Raw genomic sequence first — 22,207 nt, forward strand, 5'->3', positions numbered from 1 at the left:
TACGCTATGTGTTGTGTGGTAGGTAGAAAAAGCCTAATTATAAAATCTACATTTGGGGGATCCCTGAGTGGCTCAGTGGTTTAGCGCCTGCCTTTGGCTCAGGGTGTGATCCTGGAGACCTGGGATCAAGTCCCATGTCGGGCTCCCTGCATGGAGCCTGCTTCTCCCTCTGCCTGTGTCTCTGCCTCTCTCTTTCTCTCTCTCTGTGTGTGTCTCTCTCATGAATAAATAAAATCTTTTATTAAAAAAAATAAAATAAAATCTACATTTCACAGCTGAGGAAACACTTCTAGAAAAGTTCAGTAATTTGCCCAAAGGTAGTAAACAGACCTCTCTGATTATTGGACCCTTAATTGGTTAATTACAGATATACTTACCAAGAAACAATATCAGGGTTACAAAAATAATTTAAGAGACAAACTCTTTGATCTCATTACCATCCAGTTCAACATTCATTGAACACTTACTACATACTAGGAATTCACATACCTGGTCTGAGAAGATTTATGTTTGGCTTAGCAGGCCTCAGATATGAACTTTGGATAATGAATTACATCACTGAGAAGCTTTAATGAATTACTCATATCACTTTCTGATGTATGCAGTCAGCTTTATTGGGCAAATCAAGAGACTTTTATAGCAATTTGCATCTCTGACTTTCCTATCCTAATGTAACTCAAAACCTTTTACCTTGACCTCCAATCAGAGTCAGGAAGATGATACTCAACAAAAGAGGAACACCACCTTTCTTCATATCAGTAGAATGGAGTTCTACTGATTCACTCCTGTATTGTATTTCAAACCTGAGAATTTCTTTAGAGAACATGCTCTTGGAATCATTTATTTGGGAAGTCCACTTCCCTCCTAAACTCTGGCTGGTGTTCTTGGCTGACTTAGCTAAACTGACCACAAACTTAACTGTGTTGGGGGAAACCCAACTCTCAGATCCAAGGGAATTTCTGCATGTTTTATTTCCATTTCACATAAATGGGTAGTTTATAGTAAGGATATGAAATGAGCATCATTGGCAGCCTTTAGCCCACTTGTAGCTGCTCACCTGGGTGAAGAATAGGTTACATAATAAATATAATATTATACAACAAGGGTTGGAGTATTGTTTCCGAATGGAAAATACTAAAGTCCAGATAAATAATATATTTTCCCAATACTTTTAATATTTACACAATATCCTTCTGTATAATAAATAGCTACATTTATTTTTTTCTCTATCAATCTTAAACAATCAGCATCTTAATTTCCCCAGGGACCAAGTCATTTTCTACTGTAAGCTCATTTTTAAAAAAATATTTTGTTTATTTATTTGGGGGGCAGGCAGAGAGCATGAGCAGGGGCAGGGGCAGAGGGAGAGTGAGAAGCAGACTCCTTGCTGAGCAGGGAAGCAGATATGGGGCTTGATCCAAGGACCCTGGGATCATGACCTGAGCCGAAGGCAGATGTTCAACCAATTGAGCCACCCAGGTGCCCCTCATTTTGTTTTTTTCTATCACTGCTGCTACAGTTTATTATTTTTTAAATGGCTAAACTAGTTAGTATAGAAAGTAGTGGAAAAAAAGACAAATGAGACCACAACAAACTTAGAAATTTTTATACATCAAAGAAAATGATAAGAGTAAAAACAGAACTTATGGAATGGGAGAAAATAATTTCAAATCACCTATCTGATAAGGAGTTAATATCCAAGGAACTTCTGTACACAACAACAAAAACCCCCCACACAACTGGATTAAAAAGTGGGCAAAGACTTGAATAGACATTGCTCTAAAGAAAATATACAAATGGCCCATAAACACATGAAAAGATGCTCAACATGACTAATCATTAGAGAAAAGCAAATGAAAACCACAGCAGATATCATCTCATACCCATCAGGATGCCACTATCAAAAACCCAAAAAATCACAAGTGTTGGATGGAAAGGAGTGTGCAGCCATTATGGAAAACAATATGGAGTTTTCTTTAAAAATTAAAAATTGAATTACCATTTGATCTAGCAATCCCACTTCTGGGAATATGTACAAAGGAATATGGAGCAGGATCTTGAAGAGATATTTGCACATGCATGTTCATATCAGCATTATTCAGAATAGTTAAGAGGCACAGCAACCCAAATGTTCAGACATTTGAATGGATAAAGAAAATGTAGTATCTACATGCAGTAGATTATGTTCTCTTAAAAAAGGAAATCTTGGGATCCCTGAGTGGCGCAGCGGTTTGGCGCCTGCCTTTGGCCCAGGGCGCGATCCTGGAGACCCAGGATCGAATCCCACATCAGGCTCCCGGTGCATGGAGCCTGCTTCTCCCTCTGCCTGTGTCTCTGCCTCTCTTTCTCTCTGTAACTATCATAAATAAATAAAAATTAAAAAAAAAAAAAAAAAGGAAATCTTGTCAAATGCTACAAAATGGATGAAGCTTGAGGATATTATGCTAAGTGAAATAAGCCAGTCACAAAAGGACAAATACTCATATGAAAAATCTAAAGTCAAATCTTAGAAACTGAAATTGGGAAGGTGTTTGCAAAGGGCTGGGGGAAAGGGTGAGGTGAAATTAATCCTTACTGGGTGTAGAGTTTCGGTGTCACAAGATCAAAAAGTTCTAGAGATCTGTTGTATAACTGAGTATACTAAACAGTACTGAACAGTACACTTTAAAATGGTTAAGATAAATTTGATGTTAAGTGTTTTATTTATTTATTTTTAAAGATTTTATTTATTTATTCACTGTGAGATTATTCTTTGTGTGTGAGACACAGAGAGAGAGAGAGAGGCAGAGAGACAGGCAGAGGGAGAAGCAGGCTCCATACAAGCAAGGGGCCCAAAGTGGGACTCGATCCCGAAATTCCAGGATCACACCCTGGGTCAAAGCAGGCGCAGAACCGCTGAGCCACCCAGGCATCCATAAGTGTTTTATTTTAACCACAATAATAAAATAAAAAAGGCGTAAAGGACCTGTTACATGCAATGTGGACCCAAATTAAAAAATAACTAAAACAGAAGTGTATTTTTTAATTAATTAATTAACTAATTAATTAATTAATGATAGTCACAGAGAGAGAGAGAGAGAGAGAGAGGCAGAGACATAGGCAGAGGGAGAAGCAGGCTCCATGCACCGGGAGCCCGACGTGGGACTCAATTCCGGGGCTCCAGGATCGCGCCCTGGGCCAAAGGCAGGCGCTAAACTGCTGCGCCACCCAGGGATCCCCAGAAGTGTATTTCTCCCTGACAGAGGCAGGTGAATCTAGGGTTGTTTTTTTTTTTTTTCCTAAAGATTTTATTTATTTATTCATGAGACAGACAGAGAGAGAGAGAGAGAGAGAGAGAGGGAGAAGCAGGCTCTATGCAGAACCTGATGTGGGACTCAATTCCAGTTTCCAGGATCATGCCCTGGGCTGAAGGCAGGTGCTAAACCGCTGAGCCACCCAGGCTGCCCTGAAACTAGGGTTTATACGGTGGTTCTCCTTCATTGTACTCTCCCAGGCTCCTTCTATCATCTGCTCTATTGCCACTGCGAGGTTGGTGTCTCCATGCACATGGCTCAAACGGGCTTGCCACCATGCCCACTTTCCAAGGACAGGATGGTGGGAAGGCAGAAAAAGGTCTTAAAATGTTCCTTAGTTTTAGACCTATCCTGGAAGTTGCTCTCATCACTTCCCATGGACCAGAATTTATGAGTATGGCCACACTAGCTGCATAGGAAATTAGGAAATGTGATGTTTATTCTGTTTGATCCACTAAAATTAGGAGGTTCCATTACTGCAAAACAACATTTTTTTAAAGTTGTAATTTAAATTCCAGTTAGCATACAGTGTGATATTAATTTTAAGTATATAGTATAGTGATTCAATAATTCCATACATCACCTGGTGCTCAACATGAGTGCACTCCTTAATCCCTATCACCTATTCAATCCATTCCTCACCCACCTTCCTTCTGGTAACTCTCAGTTTGTTCTCTATAGTCGAGTCTGTTTCTCGGTTTGCCTCTCTTTTTTCTCCCTTTGCTCATTTGTTTTATTGTTTAAATTCCGTTTATGAGTGAAATAATATAGGATTTATCTTTCTCTGACCTATTTCGCATAGCATAATATTCTCTAGTTCCATCCATGTTGTTGCAAATGGCAAGATTTCATTTTTTTTAATGGCCAAATAGCATTCCATAGTATACATATACCTCATTAAAAAAATCCATCCATCACTTTATATAAATAAATAATAAATAAGACTTTGTTGGGTAGGATTAAACTTTAGTGGGCTACTACTCAGTGCATTATCTAAGATCTTTTAAGTCTGCCCAAGGACCAAATTTGGCCCCTTGTGGGCAATCTCTTTCCTCACCCCTTTGAGAATGCATGTTGTAGGATAATGGGGAACAGGGAACAGATATTACCACTTTCTGTAACATGGTGTACAGTTTTGGATGGAGTTTTTAGATTATTAATGCACAAATATTCTTTGAAGAAAACTGTGGTGACCATTGATACAGCTTATTCACTCAGTTATGCTTAATCTTGGTAATGACCGCGGCCATGCATAGAGTGGAGGTGGCTTTAGGTCTCAGCTTTGCTACCTAATGACTGCAAAATACAACCACAAGCCTCGGTTCCATCTGCAAATAAAACTACGCCAACAAGCCATTGCCAATTGCAAAGTACCAGAAGGCTAGAGATCATTTTTTTCTAGCAAAGAAAGGGAGGCGGAAATTTCTTAGGATAAATACTAAGGTCCAGCATGGCTTGCCCTTGCCTACCTTTTGGACTCTGCTCCCACACCCCTTCTTCCCTCCATTCTTCAAAAGGGTCAATGCCTCCTTCCCATTGCGCTGTTTTTTGCTCATGCGGCTTCCCTGCCTCAAATGCCAGGTCTGCTCTGCCTTCTTCCCCTACAGGCAGTCTTACCCACCTTAGATACCCAGGTTGGCATCTCCCCGGGGAAGGCCTTCCTGACCGCCCCCGCCCCCGACTCAAGATCCCACATACGCTCTCACAGCGCCACGTGCCGACATCGAAGGCAGCGGCACCTTCGGCCGGCAACGCAGCGGCCCAATCTCCTTCGACCGCCATAGCAGGTTAGACTTTGGAGGATGCACGCAGGTCCCGGAGCCTGGCGCACGCGCACTCCCGGCCCGCCTCCACACCGCGCATGCGTACAGCCTCCGGGGGCGGGGCCTGTCAGACCAGCTGACCTCCCGGGGGCTGAGGTGCGCGCACTGCGCATGTCCAGACCGCCGGCTTCCAGAACTTTCAGCGGGGCCGGGACAGGCGCTGCGGTCGCCGCTCGTGCTGCCGCTGCCTTCCGTTGCTGCCCGCGCTGATTCCGCCGGAGGAGCACGAGGAGAGAAAGGTAGTGGTTGTGCTCGTTGGGATGGCTCCGCTCTGGCCCCTGTGCGGCCCACAGACGGCTGACCCCGCCGATGCGTTTCCTCGAGGGGCCGCCATGCCTGTTTCGCTGTTTCCACACGAGGCCCAGGTTGACGCCGGAAGGGCTTGGTTGCGGGGTCTGCGGCCGCTGGGCGGGCTTGAGGAGGGCCCTGTACGGTGACTGGGACGAGGTGTTCGCGGGAGGAGAAAAGCGGTGCCAGGGTCTTGCGGCCTAGGAGCCCCTGAGGCTCACCTTGTTTTTTTTTTTTTTTTCCTGTTTTTTTTTTTTTTTTCTTTTCACCGTGTTTCTTACACAGACGGGGCTAATTTATTCTGTGAACGGACTTAACAGGAGGCCCCGGCTGACCGGCCGGCCTAGTCCGTACGAAGCGACCCGTGGACACCCCGAGGGCTAGGCCCGCAGCCGGCCTGTGCGGTCTCGCGTTAACCATGAGGCCCTGCGGGAGTTCTCTTGAAAGCTCTGAGGAAAAAAACTTTTCTGCCTGGGCAGGCCAGAGAAAATCCCACTAAAGTGGCGTTTATGGATAAATAGGGCTTTTAGGGGAAACAGAAACCCAGCAGGAGGATATCGCAGGCATCTCTCACAGTCCTAGGAAAGGAGCCGAGGGCTGCTTATCAGCACTCTGAAATCACGAACTTCTCACTTTCCCTTTGAGCGTAGTTTTAAGCTGTTCTGTCTCCATACATTCCTGTTCCCCAAAGAACCAAATGGCTCGCGTAACCCTCAAGAGCCTTGCAGAGCAGGGTTATGTTTTCCACGTGTGCTCCCGGACTTCCCCCTTTTCGTCTTTTTGGTCCTGGAATGAGTGTGCTCTGTTTAATTCTGTACGGTTTTACGGGCTCCGTCACACTGAGAATAGGTCTTCCTTTTACTTCTGAAAGGGGAAGTTTCTTTCAAAATGAAATTCCCAGGCCTGTTTGAATTTCTTGCAGGGTGGACTTCCCCTTCTCTCAGCAGCTATTGCTGTTATTAAAGGATGCTGATTTGAGGAGGGTTTATTTCTTGAAAGTCTCGGAAGCCACTACTTAGCCTTCTGATTTTTTATTTTTTCCTTTTTTCCCCCCATGCAGAGGTTCCTTCTTCCTTCCCAAATATTAGGGGATGGTATAGTGTCTGCAGACAAATCATAGTTATAAGGGGTTTCAAGTCTTGTCCACCTCTCAGATAACAGAGAAGAACAAATTCTTCCTTCACTTTCTTTTTTTTTTTTTTTTAATCTAAAGCTGAAGGACTAGGCTAATTAAATCTGACAGTAAACTATCCTGAGAGGAAATGTTAGGACATCATTTAAAGGACAGCAGTGGCTGAATGCTACCAGTAACACAACGTTTTTGCTCTGTGATAGTCTGATGACGTGTTACCACAGTTATTAGGAAGCCCCTAATTTGAAGAAAAATTAACCTGAAGAGGGAGAAAATAGTTTTGTTTAAAAATATTTATTTAGGGATTCCTGGGTGGCGCAGCGATTTGGCACCTGCCTTTGGCCCGGGGCGCGATCCTGGAGACCCGGGATGGAATCCCACGTCGGGCTCCCGGTGCATGGAGCCTGCTTCTCCCTCTGCCTGTGTCTCTGCCTCTCTCTCTGTGTGTGTGACTATCATAAATAAATAAAAATTTAAAAAAATATTTGTTTAAAGTTATTTACATTAAAATTCCTATCTAGGTCACTTTACAAGAAAAAAAAATCCATGTTCTTGAGACCTTTCATTTACTGTTTATCGTTCATTTATTTCATTCACCGAGCTTTTATTGCGATTTTAGACTCTGAAAACAAAGTATGAGCAATAATCTCTGCCCTCAAACTGCTCACAGTTTAGTGTGGGGGAAAGTGGCATGCAAATTACTATTGTAGAGGAAGTGGTATGATAAGGGATTATACTCGGTTTTTCTTATAAATTTATTTTTTATTGGTATTCAATTTGCCACCATATAGAATAACACCCAGTGCTTATCCCATCAAGTGCCCCTCTCAGTGCCCATCACCCAGTCTCCCACCCCCCGCCCACCTCCCTTTCTACTTTCTACCACCCCTAGTTCGTTTCCCAGACTTAGGAGTCTCTCATGTTCTGTCTCCCTTTCTGATATTTCCCATTTTTTTTTCTCCTTTCCGCTTTATTCCCTTTCATTATTTTTTATATTCCCCGAATGAATGAGACCATGTAATGTTTGTCCCTTCCGCTTTATTCCCTTTCATTATTTTTTATATTCCCCGAATGAATGAGACCATGTAATGTTTGTCCCTTCTCCAGTTGACTTATTTCACTCAGCATAATACCCTCCAGTTCCATCCACATCGAAGCAAATGGTGGGTATTTGTCGTTTCTAATGGCTGAGTAATATTCCATTGTATACATAGACCACATCTTCTTTATCCATTCATCTTTCGATGGAGGGATTATACTCAGTTTATTGGAGGTGCAGAAAAGATCACAGCTCTGGTGGTATTAAGTCTGGAAGGGAGAGTTGGTTGGAATTTATTAGAAGAAGGTGGTTGGGGAGGCATTTTGAGCAGGAGACCTGAGGAAAAGGATGCCAAATTTTGGAAACTGCAAAAACTTTGGTAAGGGTGAAGGGTACAGTGATAAAGTTGGATCTGTGAGAAATGAGGCTAGAAATACAACAATAATCAAAGGAGGAAGGGCCTTGTAAATCCCTCTGCAGTGAGCAAACCTTGAAGAATTCTAACCAAGGGAGTGAGATGAGATTCACAATGCGTATGTACACCCATATCCACATCTGACCCTAGTCACTAAACAATATCTTTAATCATTTTGCATAAACATTTCATTATATTTGCATAGTTTATATATTTAAAAAATATTTTTATGCTTGTAGTCTGTTCTCTGAGCACTGGAGTTGATTTTGCTGGAGTTGTTTCTATTTCATTAGTTCAAAAAATCTTTTATTTTTTCAAAGATTTTACTCTCTTGGGATATATTCCCTTTTTTGGAAGTATTGAGACAAGGGTTAAAAACATTTGTGTGTGTGTATATATATACAGTTTTTTAAAGATTTTATTTATTAATGAGAGACAGAGAGAGAGGCAGAGACATAGGCAGAGGGAGAAGCAGGTTCTATTTAAGGAGCCCGACGCGGCGGACCCCTGGGTGGCGCAGCGGTTTGGCGCCTGCCTTTGGCCCAGGGCGCGATCCTGGAGACCCGGGATCGAATCCCACATCAGGCTCCCGGTGCATGGAGCCTGCTTCTCCCTCTGCCTATGTCTCTGCCTCTCTCTCTCTCTGTGTGACTATCATAAATAAATAAAAATTAAAAAAAAAAATTAAAAAAAAAAAAAAAAAAAAAGGAGCCCGACGCGGGACTGGATCCTGGGACTCCAGGATCACGCCCTGGGCTGAATGCAGGCACCAAATCGCTGAGCCACCCAGGGATCCCTCATTTTATATTTTCTGTAACATTTTGATAGGTTACTTGCCAGAAAGATTAATTTTGTGATGCCCCAAAAACTGGTAGATGTACCAGTTTTCCAATTCCTTTGTCATTTGTGATTACTTCTGTTTATTTAGGGCATGAAACTTGGCTCTTGAGATCAGTGTTTATTCAGTTTGTGTAGGCTTAATACCCGCTGCTTCTGTCTTTTCGAGATCACTTGTCAAATGGAGTCAGAGTATTGACTTTATAAACATTTGTCAGTTCTTTACATATTTTGAATAGGAAGCTTTAATCTATTTTTAGTTAAAGTATTTGCTTTTTTGGGCAGCCCGGGTGGCTCAGTGGTTTAGCGCTGCCTTCAGACCAATCACTCAGTGGCTCAACCACTGAGCATCTCAGGCCCCCCTCACTAAATGTTTTTGAGATTTCATCCATGTCCTGTTGGAAGAGTGTCTCATTCATTTTAATTGCTCTGTTTAATTCTGTTGCATGGCTTCCCACAAATATATTCAGCTAATGGACATTTTGATTTTTTCCCCCTTTTGGGCTAAATTGAATGTTGCTGTTGGGAATATTCTTGTGTGTATCTTTTGGTGCACATATATATGTGTTTCTGTTGAGTGTTTTATTAGGAGTGTAATTGCTGGTTCATAGGGTGTGTGTATATTCACACCACTAGCTTCCACCAGCAGTGAATGAGAGTTTCATTGACCCTACATTCCCATTTATATTTAATACCATTAGGTTCATTGCCTTATATTTTTTGTTTTTAATCGTTTAGAAATTTTTCATTTTTACATAATATTTGTTTATTTCTGTAGTGTATGCATATTCTCTTTCTTCCTTTCTTTCTTCTTTTAAGTAGGCTCCACACCCAACATGGGGTTTGAACTCACAACACAGAGATCAAGAGTTGCATGCTGTGCTGACTGAACAGGTACCCCTATTGTGTGTAGGTATTGAATAGTTGATTATTTCAAACTATAGATTACTGTCTGATACTGTATAAAGAATGGGTCTAAAATGTTCTTTAATTTTCAAGTTTTTATTTAAATTTCAGTTAACATATAGTGTAATATTAGTTTTGGGAGTAGAATTTAGTGATTCATCACTTACATATAATACCCAGTGCTCATCCAAGTGACCTCCTGAATACCCATCACCCATTCAGTCCGTCTTCCCACCCTCACCTCTAGCAACCCTCAGTTCTGTATAGTTAAGAGTCTGTTCTGTGGTTTGCTTCTCTTTTCCCCACCATTTATCAGTTGTGTTTCTTAAATTCCACATGTGAGTGAAGTCATAGGTATTTGTATTTCTCTGAATTAATTCACCTCGCATAATACACTCTAGCTCCATCCATGTTGTTGCAAATGGCAAAGATGTCATTCTTTTTTTATGGCTGAGTAATATTACACTCTGTATGTATGTATTTTTGTATATATACCATAACTTTTTTATCCATTCATCAGTCGGTGAACATCTGGGCTCTTTCCATAATTTGGCTGCTGTTGACAAAACTAAACGGCAACCTTCAGAATAGGAGAAGATATTTGTAGATGACCTATGTGGTTAAGGGTTAGTATCCAAAATCTATAAAGAACCTACTGAACTCAACACCCCCAAAACAAATAATCATTAGGAAATTGGCAGAAGACATAAATACACACATTTACAGCAGCATTATCAGCAATAGCCAAATTATAGGTTTAAGTTTCTTGATCTCCAAATTAATACCTAAGTCTCCCACCAAAGTTTGTTAAATAGTGATTTTTCTCTGGTTACCATCAGATAGTCGCTGGATCTGGAGTCATCTGAAGGCTTGGTTGTGCTAGACATCCAAAATAGCATCACAAGTGACTTCTATGTGGCCTTTTTGCCCAGCAGTATAGCCCAGGTATTAAATGGCCCCTGAAGACTTCTCCATGTAGGCTCTCTCTCCAGCAATACAGCCTAGGCAGCAGCAGTTCCTCCACCTCCTCCACCTTTACCCTCCATTCTTCCTTCTCCTTTTTCTTTTTCTCTTCTTCCTCTTTTTCACTATTAGTTATACCATTTTTCTATATTTCTTCATACTGCTTCACTTTACTGTCTAATGACATTTCATTTTAGCCTAAAGGACTCCCTTTAACATTCCTTGTAGGGCAAGTCTAATATAATGAATGCCTTTAGCTTCTATTTATTTGGAAATTATTTCTCCTTTATTTCTCCTTCATTCTTAAAGGGTAGATACAAAATTCTTAGTTGATAGATTTTTTTTTCCTTTCAGCATCTTAAATCTGTAATCCTATTCCTTCCAGGCTCTTATCATTTCTGATGAGAAATTGGCTGTTAATCTTATTGAAGATCCCTTGTGTGTGAGGAGTCCCTTCTCTCTTGGTGTTTTTAGGAATCTCTCTTTGTTTCTGAGTTTTGGTTAACTATTGTGTGAATCTCTTTGAGTTTGTCCTTCTTGGGAATTCATTGAGCTTTTTCGATGTGTGGATTCATGTAGTCCATCAGATTTGGTAAATTTTCTATTGTTATTTATGCAGTTATTCTCTCAGATGCTTTTCATTTCTTCTCTTTCTGGGCTTTGCATTATGAGTAGATTGGTTCATTTGATGGTATTCTAGGTCCCTTAGGCTGTGTTCACTTTTGTTCATTTTTTTTTCTCTTTGTTCCTCAGACTCAATTTCAGTTGTCCTATTTTCAGATTGCTGATTCTTTGGCTAGCTCACAACTGCTGGTGAATACCTCTGGTGAATTTTTCATTTCAGTTTTTTTACTTACCAGCTCCAGAATTTGTTTGGTTCCTTTTTTTTTTTTTTTAAAGATTTTCTTTATTTATTCATGCGAGACAGAGAGGCAGAGACACAGGCAGAGAGAGAAGCAGGCTCCATGCAGGGAGCCCTATGTGGGACTCGATCCCAGGACTCCAGGACCACGCCCTGAGCCAAAAACAGGCACTAAACTGCTGAGCCATCCAGGGATCCCCTGTTTGCTTCCTTTTTATAATTTGTGTCTCTCTCTCTTTTTTTTATTTTTTATTTTTATTTTATTTTATTTTTTTAAACTTATTTGTGATAGTCACACACACAGAGAGAGAGAGAGACAGAGACACAGGCAGAGGGAGAAGCAGGCTCCATGCACCGGGAGCCCAACATGGGACTCGATCCAGGGTCTCCCGGATCGTGCCCTGGGCCAAAGGCAGGTGCCAAACCGCTGCGCCATCCAGGGATTCCTCTCTCTCTTTTTTTAAAAAGATTTTATTTATTTACTCATTCGGGGGGAGGGGCGGGGCAGAGACATAGGCAGAGGGAGAAGCAGGCCAAGCAGGGAGCCCCACGTGGGACTCAATCCCAAGACTCCAGGGCCACGCCCTGGGCAGAAGGCAGGCACTAAACTGCTGAGCCATCCAGGGATCCCCAATTTGTGTCTCTTTATTGATGTTCTCATTTTGTTCAGATGTCATTTTCCCAGTTTCCTTTTAATTCTTTTTTTTATTTTGTTTTTATTTTTTTTCCTTTTAATTCTTTGTACGTGGTTTCCTTTAGCTCACTGACCATTTTTAATGCAATTGATTTAAAGACTGTTTAGTAAGTCCAATGAATGTGCTTCCTCAGGAATGATTTTCTGTCAGTTCTTTACCTCTGATTGGGCCATATTTTCTGTTTCATTGTATGCTTTGTGAGTTTTTGTTGCTGAAAACTAGACATTGAATATTGTAACTCTGGAAATCTGATTCTCCCACCTTTCAGGGATTGTTGATTTTGCTTGTTGTCTGCTGGAACCGTCCATTGGTGACTCTCCCAAATATTTTTACAAAGTAGGTATTCCTTGTGTGTGTGGTTAATGAAATTTCCATTTCATTGTCTCTGTGGTCAACCAGTGTCTTGAGGTATCTCTATAAATGCAGATCAAGTAATGTAGAATGACACACAAAGCCTGCTTATGTGTGTTAGGGTAAAATTTATTTGAAGTAAATTTCAGTAATTATCTTTGAGACCTGAATCAAATTTGGAATTCCAGGAGTGCCTGAGTGGCTCAGTAGATGAAGTGTCTGTCTTCAGCTCATGTCATGATCCCAAGGTCCTAGGATGGAGCCCCACATTGGGCCCCCTGTGGGGAGCCTGCTTCTCCCTTTCCCCTCTCTTATAACTCTCTCTCTCTCGCTATCTTTTTCTCTCAAATAAATAAAATATTTTTAAAAAGTTGAATTCCAAAAGTTACTTTTTTATGTGTTCTCTCAAAATACGGAAATGACATGTAAGGTTTTGCAATATATACCTAATTCTTACCTGAAGTAAGTAAAGATTTTGTTCCTTTTGTACATATCTGTGTTCACTACCTACTAACCATCCCCTTCTAATCTCACCATTCAGTGATACTTCAAGTCGGAATTAAATGGTCTTATTTTGAAAATGTTCTTATTTTCTATCTTTCAGAGTCCAGAGGACCTGCAAGTCATGAAATAGAGGAAATAGCAATGCAACAAAAGTTAGCTTTTGGGAGCTAAAAGTCCCCTTTGTATTGTACTCTAGCACCACAAAAATCAAACTTGATTTTAAAATAAGACATTATCTCACACCTGTGTCCTGTATTTACACAGTCACCTCACTTGATTGACCCCACACAAGCTTGGTGCGCAGAAAGCAGATAATGGGGTGTCTGGGTGGCTCAGTCAGTTAAGCTTCAGCTTTGGTCATGATCCCAAGGGTCCTGCAATCAAGCTTCATGTTGGGCTCCCTGCTTGGCAGGAATCTGCTTCTCACTCACTTGTGTTCTTTCGTTCTTTCTTTCTCAAATAAATAAAATCTTTTTTTTTTTTTAATATTTTATTTATTCATGAGAGAGAGAGAGAGAGAGAGAGAGAGAGGCAGAGACATAGGCAGAGGGAGAAGCAGGCCCCATTCAGGGAGCCCGACGTGTGACTCGATCCTGGGTCTCCTGGATCACGCCCTGGGCTGAAGGCATTAAACCACTGAGCCACCCAGACTGCCCCCAAATCTTTTTTTTTTGTTTGTTTGTTTTAAAGAAAGATAATAAACCTTAGTGATGAAGAAATTGAGACCCAAAAATTCTATCAACTTTCTTTTTTTTTTTTCAGGGATACATATCTAGTAAAAGCAGAGTTAACAATCAGTCATTTTCTCAGCTTTTCCGACTTCCCAGATCACGAAATAGGTGTTGTCTTAATTTCACTCAAGCCATTCCTTAACTGCAGTTATTTTGAGACTCTAGCATTCATCCCCAAAATCTTTCTGGTTACAGACTGTGGCCACAAGGTTTCTTCTCATTGGAGCTAAAGGGAAATTTTTTTCAAGTGCTTTTATGAAAAAATGCCTAGGGTTACAAGTCGCTATGGTTCCAATTTTCCTAAGGAAATTAAACCAACTTCCTTGAGACAGAAAGACTACAAAGTTTGGAGAAGGGGAAAAGACAAGACCTGAGGATGTTTGAACTTTTCTTCCTGTCCCTGACACTGGCTCCTCCTATCTCCGTATTTTCTGCAGTTTAGTTACATAAAATTTTTAGTTACAAAAATTCCCTATTTTTGCTTAAACTGGTTTAAATAGGGTTTCTGTGTCTTAACAACTGAAAGAACCCTAATAAAACCATATTCTTCATACATTTTTTCCCTGTACAATTAAAAGGCATGTCATGGGGGTGGGGAAGGAAGGATACTTCTCTTGTACTTATTCTTTCCTTTTTAGGATTTGAGCATCCTTACTTTTACACATGTGTGTGTATACAATGTTAGTGTCAATGGGGCAGAAATGTGGAAGGATCTCAATACTGGTTACAATAAAAGAAAGAGAGGTGAGTTTTTGATTTATCTTTTCATTATTTCACATGTTATTTTTGTTTTTAAAATTTTATATAAGGAAGGCATTGCCTGGGTAGATCAGTGGGTTAAATTACTCTTGGTTTTGGCTCAGGTGTTGATCTCGGGGTTGTGGAATTGAGCCCCCACCTAGGGCTCTGCTCAGTGCAGAATCTGTTGGAGATTCTCTCTCTTCCTCTTCCTCTACCCCTCCCCTGCTTGAGCACTCATGCACACATTCAATTATTTAGAGACTATGTGTATTCTCTAAATAAATGAATGTAATCTTTAAAAATCTTTTTAATAAAAAGCATTTAAAAAATAAAAGGCACTTCGAGTGCCTATTATGCTTGTAGCAAACAAATGCTGATAATATAGCATTAATAACAGTTTATTCTAAACTTTTCATTTTATTTTTTAAAAATCTCCATCAGCCGTGAGGATTGTGTAAGCTTTAGTTTTTTATAGTTTTTATTTTTTTAATTTAATTTATTTTTTAAAGACTTTATTCATGAGAGACAGAGAGAGAGAGAGAGAGAGGGAGAGGGAGAGAGAGAGGCAGAGACACAGGCAGAGGGAGAAGTAGGGTCCATGCAGGGAGCCCAACGTGGGACTTGATCCCGGGTCTCCAGGATCACACCCTGGGTCAAAGGTGGCGCTAAACTGATGAGCCACCCGGGGTTCCCTATAGTTTTTTTTTTTTTTTTTTTTTTTTTTTTTTTTTCCCTATAGTTTTTAGAAATAATGATTGTTACTGTTTTGTTTTTCAAGTTACAGAATTGAATGTGCATTTTCAAACTACATTTGCCCCTCACTTTCAGGATTCAATGTACTTCTCCTGGTAGGAATAGCAATAGTGCTCCCAGTTGAAAATTATGCTTTAATATTTTTTTTTAATTTTTTTTATTTATTTATGATAGGCACACAGTGAGAGAGAGAGAGGCAGAGACACAGGCAGAGGGAGAAGCAGGCTCCATGCACTGGGAGCCTGACGTGGGATTCGATCCCGGATCTCCAGGATCGCGCCCTGGGCCAAAGGCAGGCGCTAAACCGCTGCGCCACCCAGGGATCCCTGCTTTAATATTTTGAACTCACATTATGATGTCTGCCGTTATGGATATGTTCTATTTTACCTTTTTCTTTGGTTTTGTGGTATTTGTTAATTAGGCTTTGTGGTTATTTATATGCCATTTGTTGAAAATCACTTGTTTTTACTTTGTAAGTTTTTATTTTGAGTGATTTAGCTAGAGGTAGACATGATACTATTACTCATATTTCTGTTTACCAAAAATGTATAATTTCAATTTAGTTTTTACCTGTTCCAAGAAAATATGTAGTATACTTTTAATATCTGGGGTCTATGACTTGAGATTTAATGTTTCTAGTATATTTTTTTTGTAGTCCATTCTTTCCAAGTAATTATCTTAGTGCCATAGGTATGTCGAACTATTTATAGAATTCTGTATGTGTACAGGGATGGTGTATGTATATAATGCTGATAATGTGATTCTTGTTCCCTGGCAAAGCTGAACTTCTGCATGCTCCTCAATGAAAGTTTCACTTAGAGTTAAATTACATTGAGCAGACAACCACAAAATCTGCTTCCTCTGTCAAATCATCCCTGAATACACCACAGCTGTAGGTCATCTATCCCTTTCCTTAAGTAATTTCACATTTATTTCAGCATTTATAATGTTGACTCTCTTAACCCTATTCCCATTAGCCCTCCTTTTGGGTAATGATTGAGCATTGATAATAGATGAGAGAACATGTGTCCACATACATTCATGTATTTGTACTGATTACCCATCATCAGGAGATGTAATTGCTCTGCAGGGCCTAAGTTCATGAGCAGTATTCTTAGTACAATTTCTTAAAACCTGTAACTGAAAATTTCGTTATGGATTGTGGTTTTTTTTTTTTTTTTTTTTTTAATTTTTATTTATTTATGATAGTCACAGAGAGAGAGAAAGAGAGGCAGAGACACAGGCAGAGGGAGAAGCAGGCTCCATGCACCGGGAGCCTGACGTGGGATTCGATCCCGGGTCTCCAGGATCGCGCCCTGGGCCAAAGGCAGGCGCTAAACCACTGCGCCACCCAGGGATCCCTGGATTGTTGAAGTAAATAAACAAGGAGGTTAGATTGAGGTTGCTTGGAAGCCTATGCAAGCAAACTGAAATAAGCCAAAGTCAGTGCACTTGAATCCGAGAAAATGAAACTTAAGAACAACCAGTCATAGACAGTTAGGCTTTGCCAAATAAGGTAACTGTGAAAGCTGTAGCCAATCAGATCATTGCCTTGATTTGCCTCTACGTCTTCTCTTTAAAAACCTCTCCCTGAGCTCCTGTCAGTGGAGTATTCCTAACCATTTTGATTTGGTGCTTCCCAGATTGTATTGATATATATATATACTCAAACTCTTAATTTCAGTGTGCGTCAATTTGCCTTTTAACGGGATTATTCTTGTTGATTGCCCAGAAAGCTTCCAGGCTCCTCTCTAGAACTACTTCTGAGGTGGATGGAGCTAGCTAGATCATATTATTCTACCCCTATGGTTGACTTCATTGCTGTGCGGAATTTTCTTTTTTTTTCTTTTCTCTTTTTAAAAGATTTTATTTATTTGAGAGAGAGAGACAGAAAGGAAAAGCAGGGGGAGGGAAAGAGCTAGAAGGGAAGCAGATTCCCTGCTGAGTGTGGAGCTCATTGCAGGGCTTGATTCCAGGACACAGATCATGACCTTAGCTGAAGTCAGATGCTTAACTGACTGTGTCACCTAAAATTTTCTTAATATAGATTTATAAGAATGCAAAGTTCTATTATCTACACAGCACAGAGTGGCACATTCATGGTTTAGTCTTGATTTTACCCTTTATTTCATTTAGGCAAGTTCTAACTTTGGTTTCTCTTCATTTCACTGTCATGATTGCAAGACATTGCATAATTTTATGTTTTTTTTTTTTTTTAAAGATTATTTATTTATTTATTCATAGAGACACAGAGAGAGAGAGAGAGGCAGAGACGCAGGCAGAGGGAGAAGCAGGCACCATGCAGAGAGCCCGATGTGGGACTCGATCTAGGGTTCCCAGAATCATGCCCTAGGCCGCAGGCGGTGCTAAACCGCTGCGCCACTGGGGCTGCCCTATCTTTAAAACTTTATCTTGTTTTATATCCCTATGGGGTTATAGTGATATTTACATGTTCTTCTGATTTAACATGTGTTTTTACTAATTATATCCAATATATCTATTACTTCCAACATATTAGATTTGTTTTTTGATTAGTTTTATTTACAAATACTCATGTATTAGTATTTCCTATCTTTTGTTGGTGGTGACATTTTTTTTATAAATGTGTTTTGTTTCCTCAGCTAGATTATTACAATTTTGAGGTCAGGCACCATATCTTGATTGTCTTTGCACCATTGGATTTTGAAGTTAGTAGGTGTGGAGTAATTATTAAGTTGAATTTGATTGCAACTGAGAATATTTTAGGCCTATTTCCCTTTCATTTCGTATAATAATTTAAAGGAGGTCTTTAATTTCTAACCCAGAGCAAGTTTTTGCCTCAGTGGTCCTAGAGGTAAAAAAAAGGGGGGGAGGGAATGTTATTATGATTAGTAAAGTAGGCCAGATGGTCTTGGAAATTTTGGAAATGCATTGGAAATAACCATTAGATGTCTCCTTTAGGGCCCAGATCTTTGAGGTCAACTTAGGTTTCTTAAATTCTCACACTGACCCAAGTATTTTTCAGTATAATTCACATGCAGGGTTTCCCAGATGTGAAGTACATATATTGGTATCCCTATGACCTGAGGTGAATGCTCTGCAAACTGCTATGGTTTGTTGAAGTTCTGTGATGAATTAGGACAAAAAAATGATTTTTCTGATTTTTTACTTGAATTTCAAGGTAATGGAACTCTGAGAATCTGGTAAAAACTATGGCTACATGTATATTTATACATTTAGCTTATAATCTTAAAGTTGTTGATCCCTGAAAATGACACATCCCAAGATCATCTGCTCTGGGAATAACAGCAGTGCAGGCTCTATAATTCTTAAATTCAGACTGAGATTCAGCTTTTCTCACCCCCCTGCTCCTTTTATCCTCCCTCTTTCCCATTCTAAAGTTAACTATGGGAGTTTCCTGCATCTGAGTCTAGGAAATGAGATAGCCAGTCAATTCTATCTTTAATTAGATTTGAGTGTCCTGGGAAAATGTTGCATAATATGTAAACAACATGTTCTCTATGTTAAGTGATAACACAAGTTTGTTTGTTTTTTTTTAATGATCTTACAGGATGAAATTTGGGGTGGGAGAGACTTTCCCTTCCTCTGAACACCTGTTGCTGCCATTAAAATGTTACACTTAGCTTTGAAACATTATTTTTGAAAAACAGTAAGCCCCTGCTTAAACCTTAATCCTCTTCGCATGGGGCTTTCATAGTCAACTAAACAGTTCGCCAGTGTGTGTTGGATATTGTAATGGGAGAAGGTCATCATTCTTTCTGTGCTTGTATGGTGATCCAACAAAACTAGTAAGCTTCTCTTTATTTCCAAGTTTACTTTCTCCTAAGGTTTAAGAAGTATCTAAAGTCTTTAGAAAGTTGTCCTGTCCATGGAGTGAATACCAATTTCTAAAGGATTCTAGCAATGGCAAATGTCAATAACTTGTTTATTCATTCATTCAGTGAGTACCCTTGTATATACCAACAATACAGTGGCAAATAAGACAGGCATAGTTTCTGCTCTCATAGACCTTTATGGGGATAGAGAATAAAGGTATGAAAAAAATATGTTCTATATTTACAGATCATGATAATGGCGATAGATCAAGTGATAGAAGTATTGTTATTTTCAATAGATTGGCAAGGAAATCCTTTTCTGAGAAGGTGATTTGTGCAGAGAGCTGGATAAAGTGAAGGAATAAGCTATGGAAATGATGGGAATGTGTTTGCTGTGCTTGAGAAGCAATAGGAGGCTGTATAGCTGGAATGAAAACATGGACGAGACCATGTTTATCTTTAATCTCCTGTTTTAAAAGTATTATTCTGGCTGTTGTGTAGAGAATAAACGGTAGCAGGCAAGAGGGTAAGCAGGGAGAATAGTAATGATATTGTCTGGTGACCTGAAATATATCTAGTAGCAGTTGAATGATTTTTTAATACAAGTAAATTAAGTTTTAGCCTAGCGTTGGAATGAACTTTATATATATATATACACACATATATATATATAATGTGTTCCTTTATATGTGTGTATATATACTTATATATATTTATATAAATATGACTCTTTTCAGTTCACATCTTTCTCAGAGATAATAATCTCATGGTCACTAAGAACCTAAATACTAGCCCTTTAAGATTAACTTAGTGTCTTTGAAAATTGGTTTTCATTTGGTTAACTTTTTTCTTATTAGAAACCATGAAAGGGGTGCCTGAGTGGTTCAGTTAGTTAACTGTCTGCCTTTATCATGATCCCAGGGCCCTGGGATAGAGCCCCACGTTGGGTTCCCTGCTCAGTGGGGAACCTGCTTCTCCCTCTCCCTCTGCTGCTATCCCTGCTTGTGCACTCTCTTTCTCTATCAAACAAAATATATTTTTTTAAAAAGTGAGAATGTTCTTCGTAGAAAGTTTGGAAAATAAACAGTAAAAATCATCTATAATTCTGTCACCTAGAAATAGTATTTTAACTAACCCTTGACACTTATTTTAGTCACATTTCTGGAGGATTTCTATTTATGTTGATATAGGTGAGAAGACAGAGGCATGGGCAGACTTTAATGACTTGTTCAGAATTGCTAGAGTAATTATTGTATTCTTAGTTCTTTATTGAGGTTCTCAGGCCCTGAATGGAGTGGGAATGATATTAGTTATCAAATTCTAAATATGAACTGCGAATTAAGTAAGTATACCATGACAAAGCAAATAAAGAGAGACAATTATAATAGTTTTTTCCCTTTTTCTTAAGGCCTTAAGATCATATTGCAATATATAGATCATTGTGGACCGTGTATTTTTCTAGAAAAAAGATTCTTCCCCGCAGATTTAGAAATGACTATAGAGGAGCACCTGGGTGGCTTGGTTGGTTGGGTGGCTGACTCTTGATTTCAGCTCAGGTCATGATCTCAAGAGTCCTGGGATCCAGCTCTGTGCTCAGTGGGGAGTTAGCTTGAGGATTCACTCTCTTCCTCTGCCCCTCCCTCTGCTTATGTGCCTGCTCAGTTGCTCTCCCTAAAACAAACAAATCTTTTTAAAAAACGACTGTTCTACAGCAGATGTGTCCATTTGTTCACTGTGTACCTCAAATTTTACTTACATCAAACATGGTGAACTTCCTACCTAGGAAAGGGATTCTTCTCATCTGATTCCTCTATTCTTAGACTTATTTTTTAATATCTGTGTAGACTTTTTCTGAGCCAGATTTCTGCATGAGCCTTGTTTTTTGCTTTATAATTTAAAAACTCATTTAAAAAATTACCTGGTTGTGGCAGAGACAAGTACATTTTTTCCGAACAGTTTCTATCTGTCATTGCGACTAATAAGGCAATACCTTGTTCCTGGACAATGTAGGGTGGACTGCAGCATTTAAGAGCCAGTATGCCACTTCCGTCTTTGTCTGTCTTATCATGACGATCTTCAATTGAGTAGACAGAGACTGTATTCCTGAGTCAACAAAGAGGCATTGCCAACCTACATGGAACTTAATGTGAGCAAAAAAATAAACTTTCATTGTATTAGGTCTTTCATATTTTGGGAGCTTTATTAGTACAGCATAGTCTAGCAATAGTATATGTTATTTTTTGTGTATGTTTTATCATATATATGTAGTTTAGAAATGTGAAACAGTGATGGCATACTTAGCAAAAAATACTTTCATAATCTAATTCTTATCTATCATTTTCCACAGTATTCATATTTATGGTTTTATGTTTATATTATTCCAGGTTGAAACACATGTTGTCTCACACCTATGTCTTTGATCATGTTCTTTCTTTCCTCTGCTAGAATTCACTTTTTTTCCCTTTTACTTACTAGATACAATGCATCTTTCAAATTCCAGATCGCCATCACTTTCTAGGAAAATAAGGCTTTCCTAATTTTCTGTTTTTTGGTACTTTTGGAGGTTTTTCAGTCCACAGTTTTTTTCAGTTCACAGTTATTTTTATCTCTATCATTGGTAGTAACTGAGGAACTCATGATATATTCATTCTTACAACTTGGTATGTAGTGGGTGTCAATAGATATATTTTTTTAATTTTTATTTATTTATGATAGTCACACAGAGAGAGAGAGAGAGAGAGAGAGAGGCAGAGACATAGGCAGAGGGAGAAGCAGGCTCCATGTACTGGGAGCCCGACATGGGACTTGATCCCGGGTCTCCAGGATCGCGCCCTGGGCCAAAAGCAGGCGCTAAACTGCTGCGCCACCCAGGGATCCCAATAGATATATTTTTTAAAGATTTTATTTATTTATTCATGAGAAACAGAGAGAGAGAGAGAGAGAGAGGCAGAGACACAGGCAGAGGGAGAAGCAGGCTCCATGCAGGGAATCCAATGTGGGACTCAATCCCGGGTCTCCAGGATCACACCCTGGGCTGAAGGCGGCGCTAAACCGCTGAG

At 39.7% G+C, this 22,207-nt stretch overlaps 1 protein-coding gene across 10 annotated transcripts in view; it reads left to right on the forward strand.

Annotated features, from left to right (window-relative positions):
• The window catches only part of ART3 (ADP-ribosyltransferase 3 (inactive)), a 205,710-nt gene that overhangs the window by 19,982 nt on the left and 163,521 nt on the right, over positions 1-22,207 (forward strand). For 6 of the 10 annotated variants that reach the window (XM_049105048.1, XM_049105051.1, XM_049105053.1 and 3 more), the window contains exon 1: positions 9,698-9,721. The exons of 1 other annotated variant lie outside the window; for it this stretch is intronic. Coding sequence is in view for 1 of the 9 variants with exons in the window: in XM_025427635.3 (XP_025283420.2) it covers positions 5,449-5,481 (33 nt within the window). In the remaining 8 variants the exon portion in view is untranslated. Of the gene's footprint in view, positions 1-5,203; positions 5,356-5,390; positions 5,482-9,669; positions 9,722-22,207 lie in introns of those variants that run through there. 3 more of the 10 variants (XM_025427715.3, XM_025427635.3, XM_049105057.1) reach the window with 3 other exon arrangements.

Source organism: Canis lupus, chromosome 32 (genome assembly GCF_003254725.2).
Source record: "Canis lupus dingo isolate Sandy chromosome 32, ASM325472v2, whole genome shotgun sequence".
NCBI classification, from domain to species: domain Eukaryota; kingdom Metazoa; phylum Chordata; class Mammalia; order Carnivora; family Canidae; genus Canis; species Canis lupus.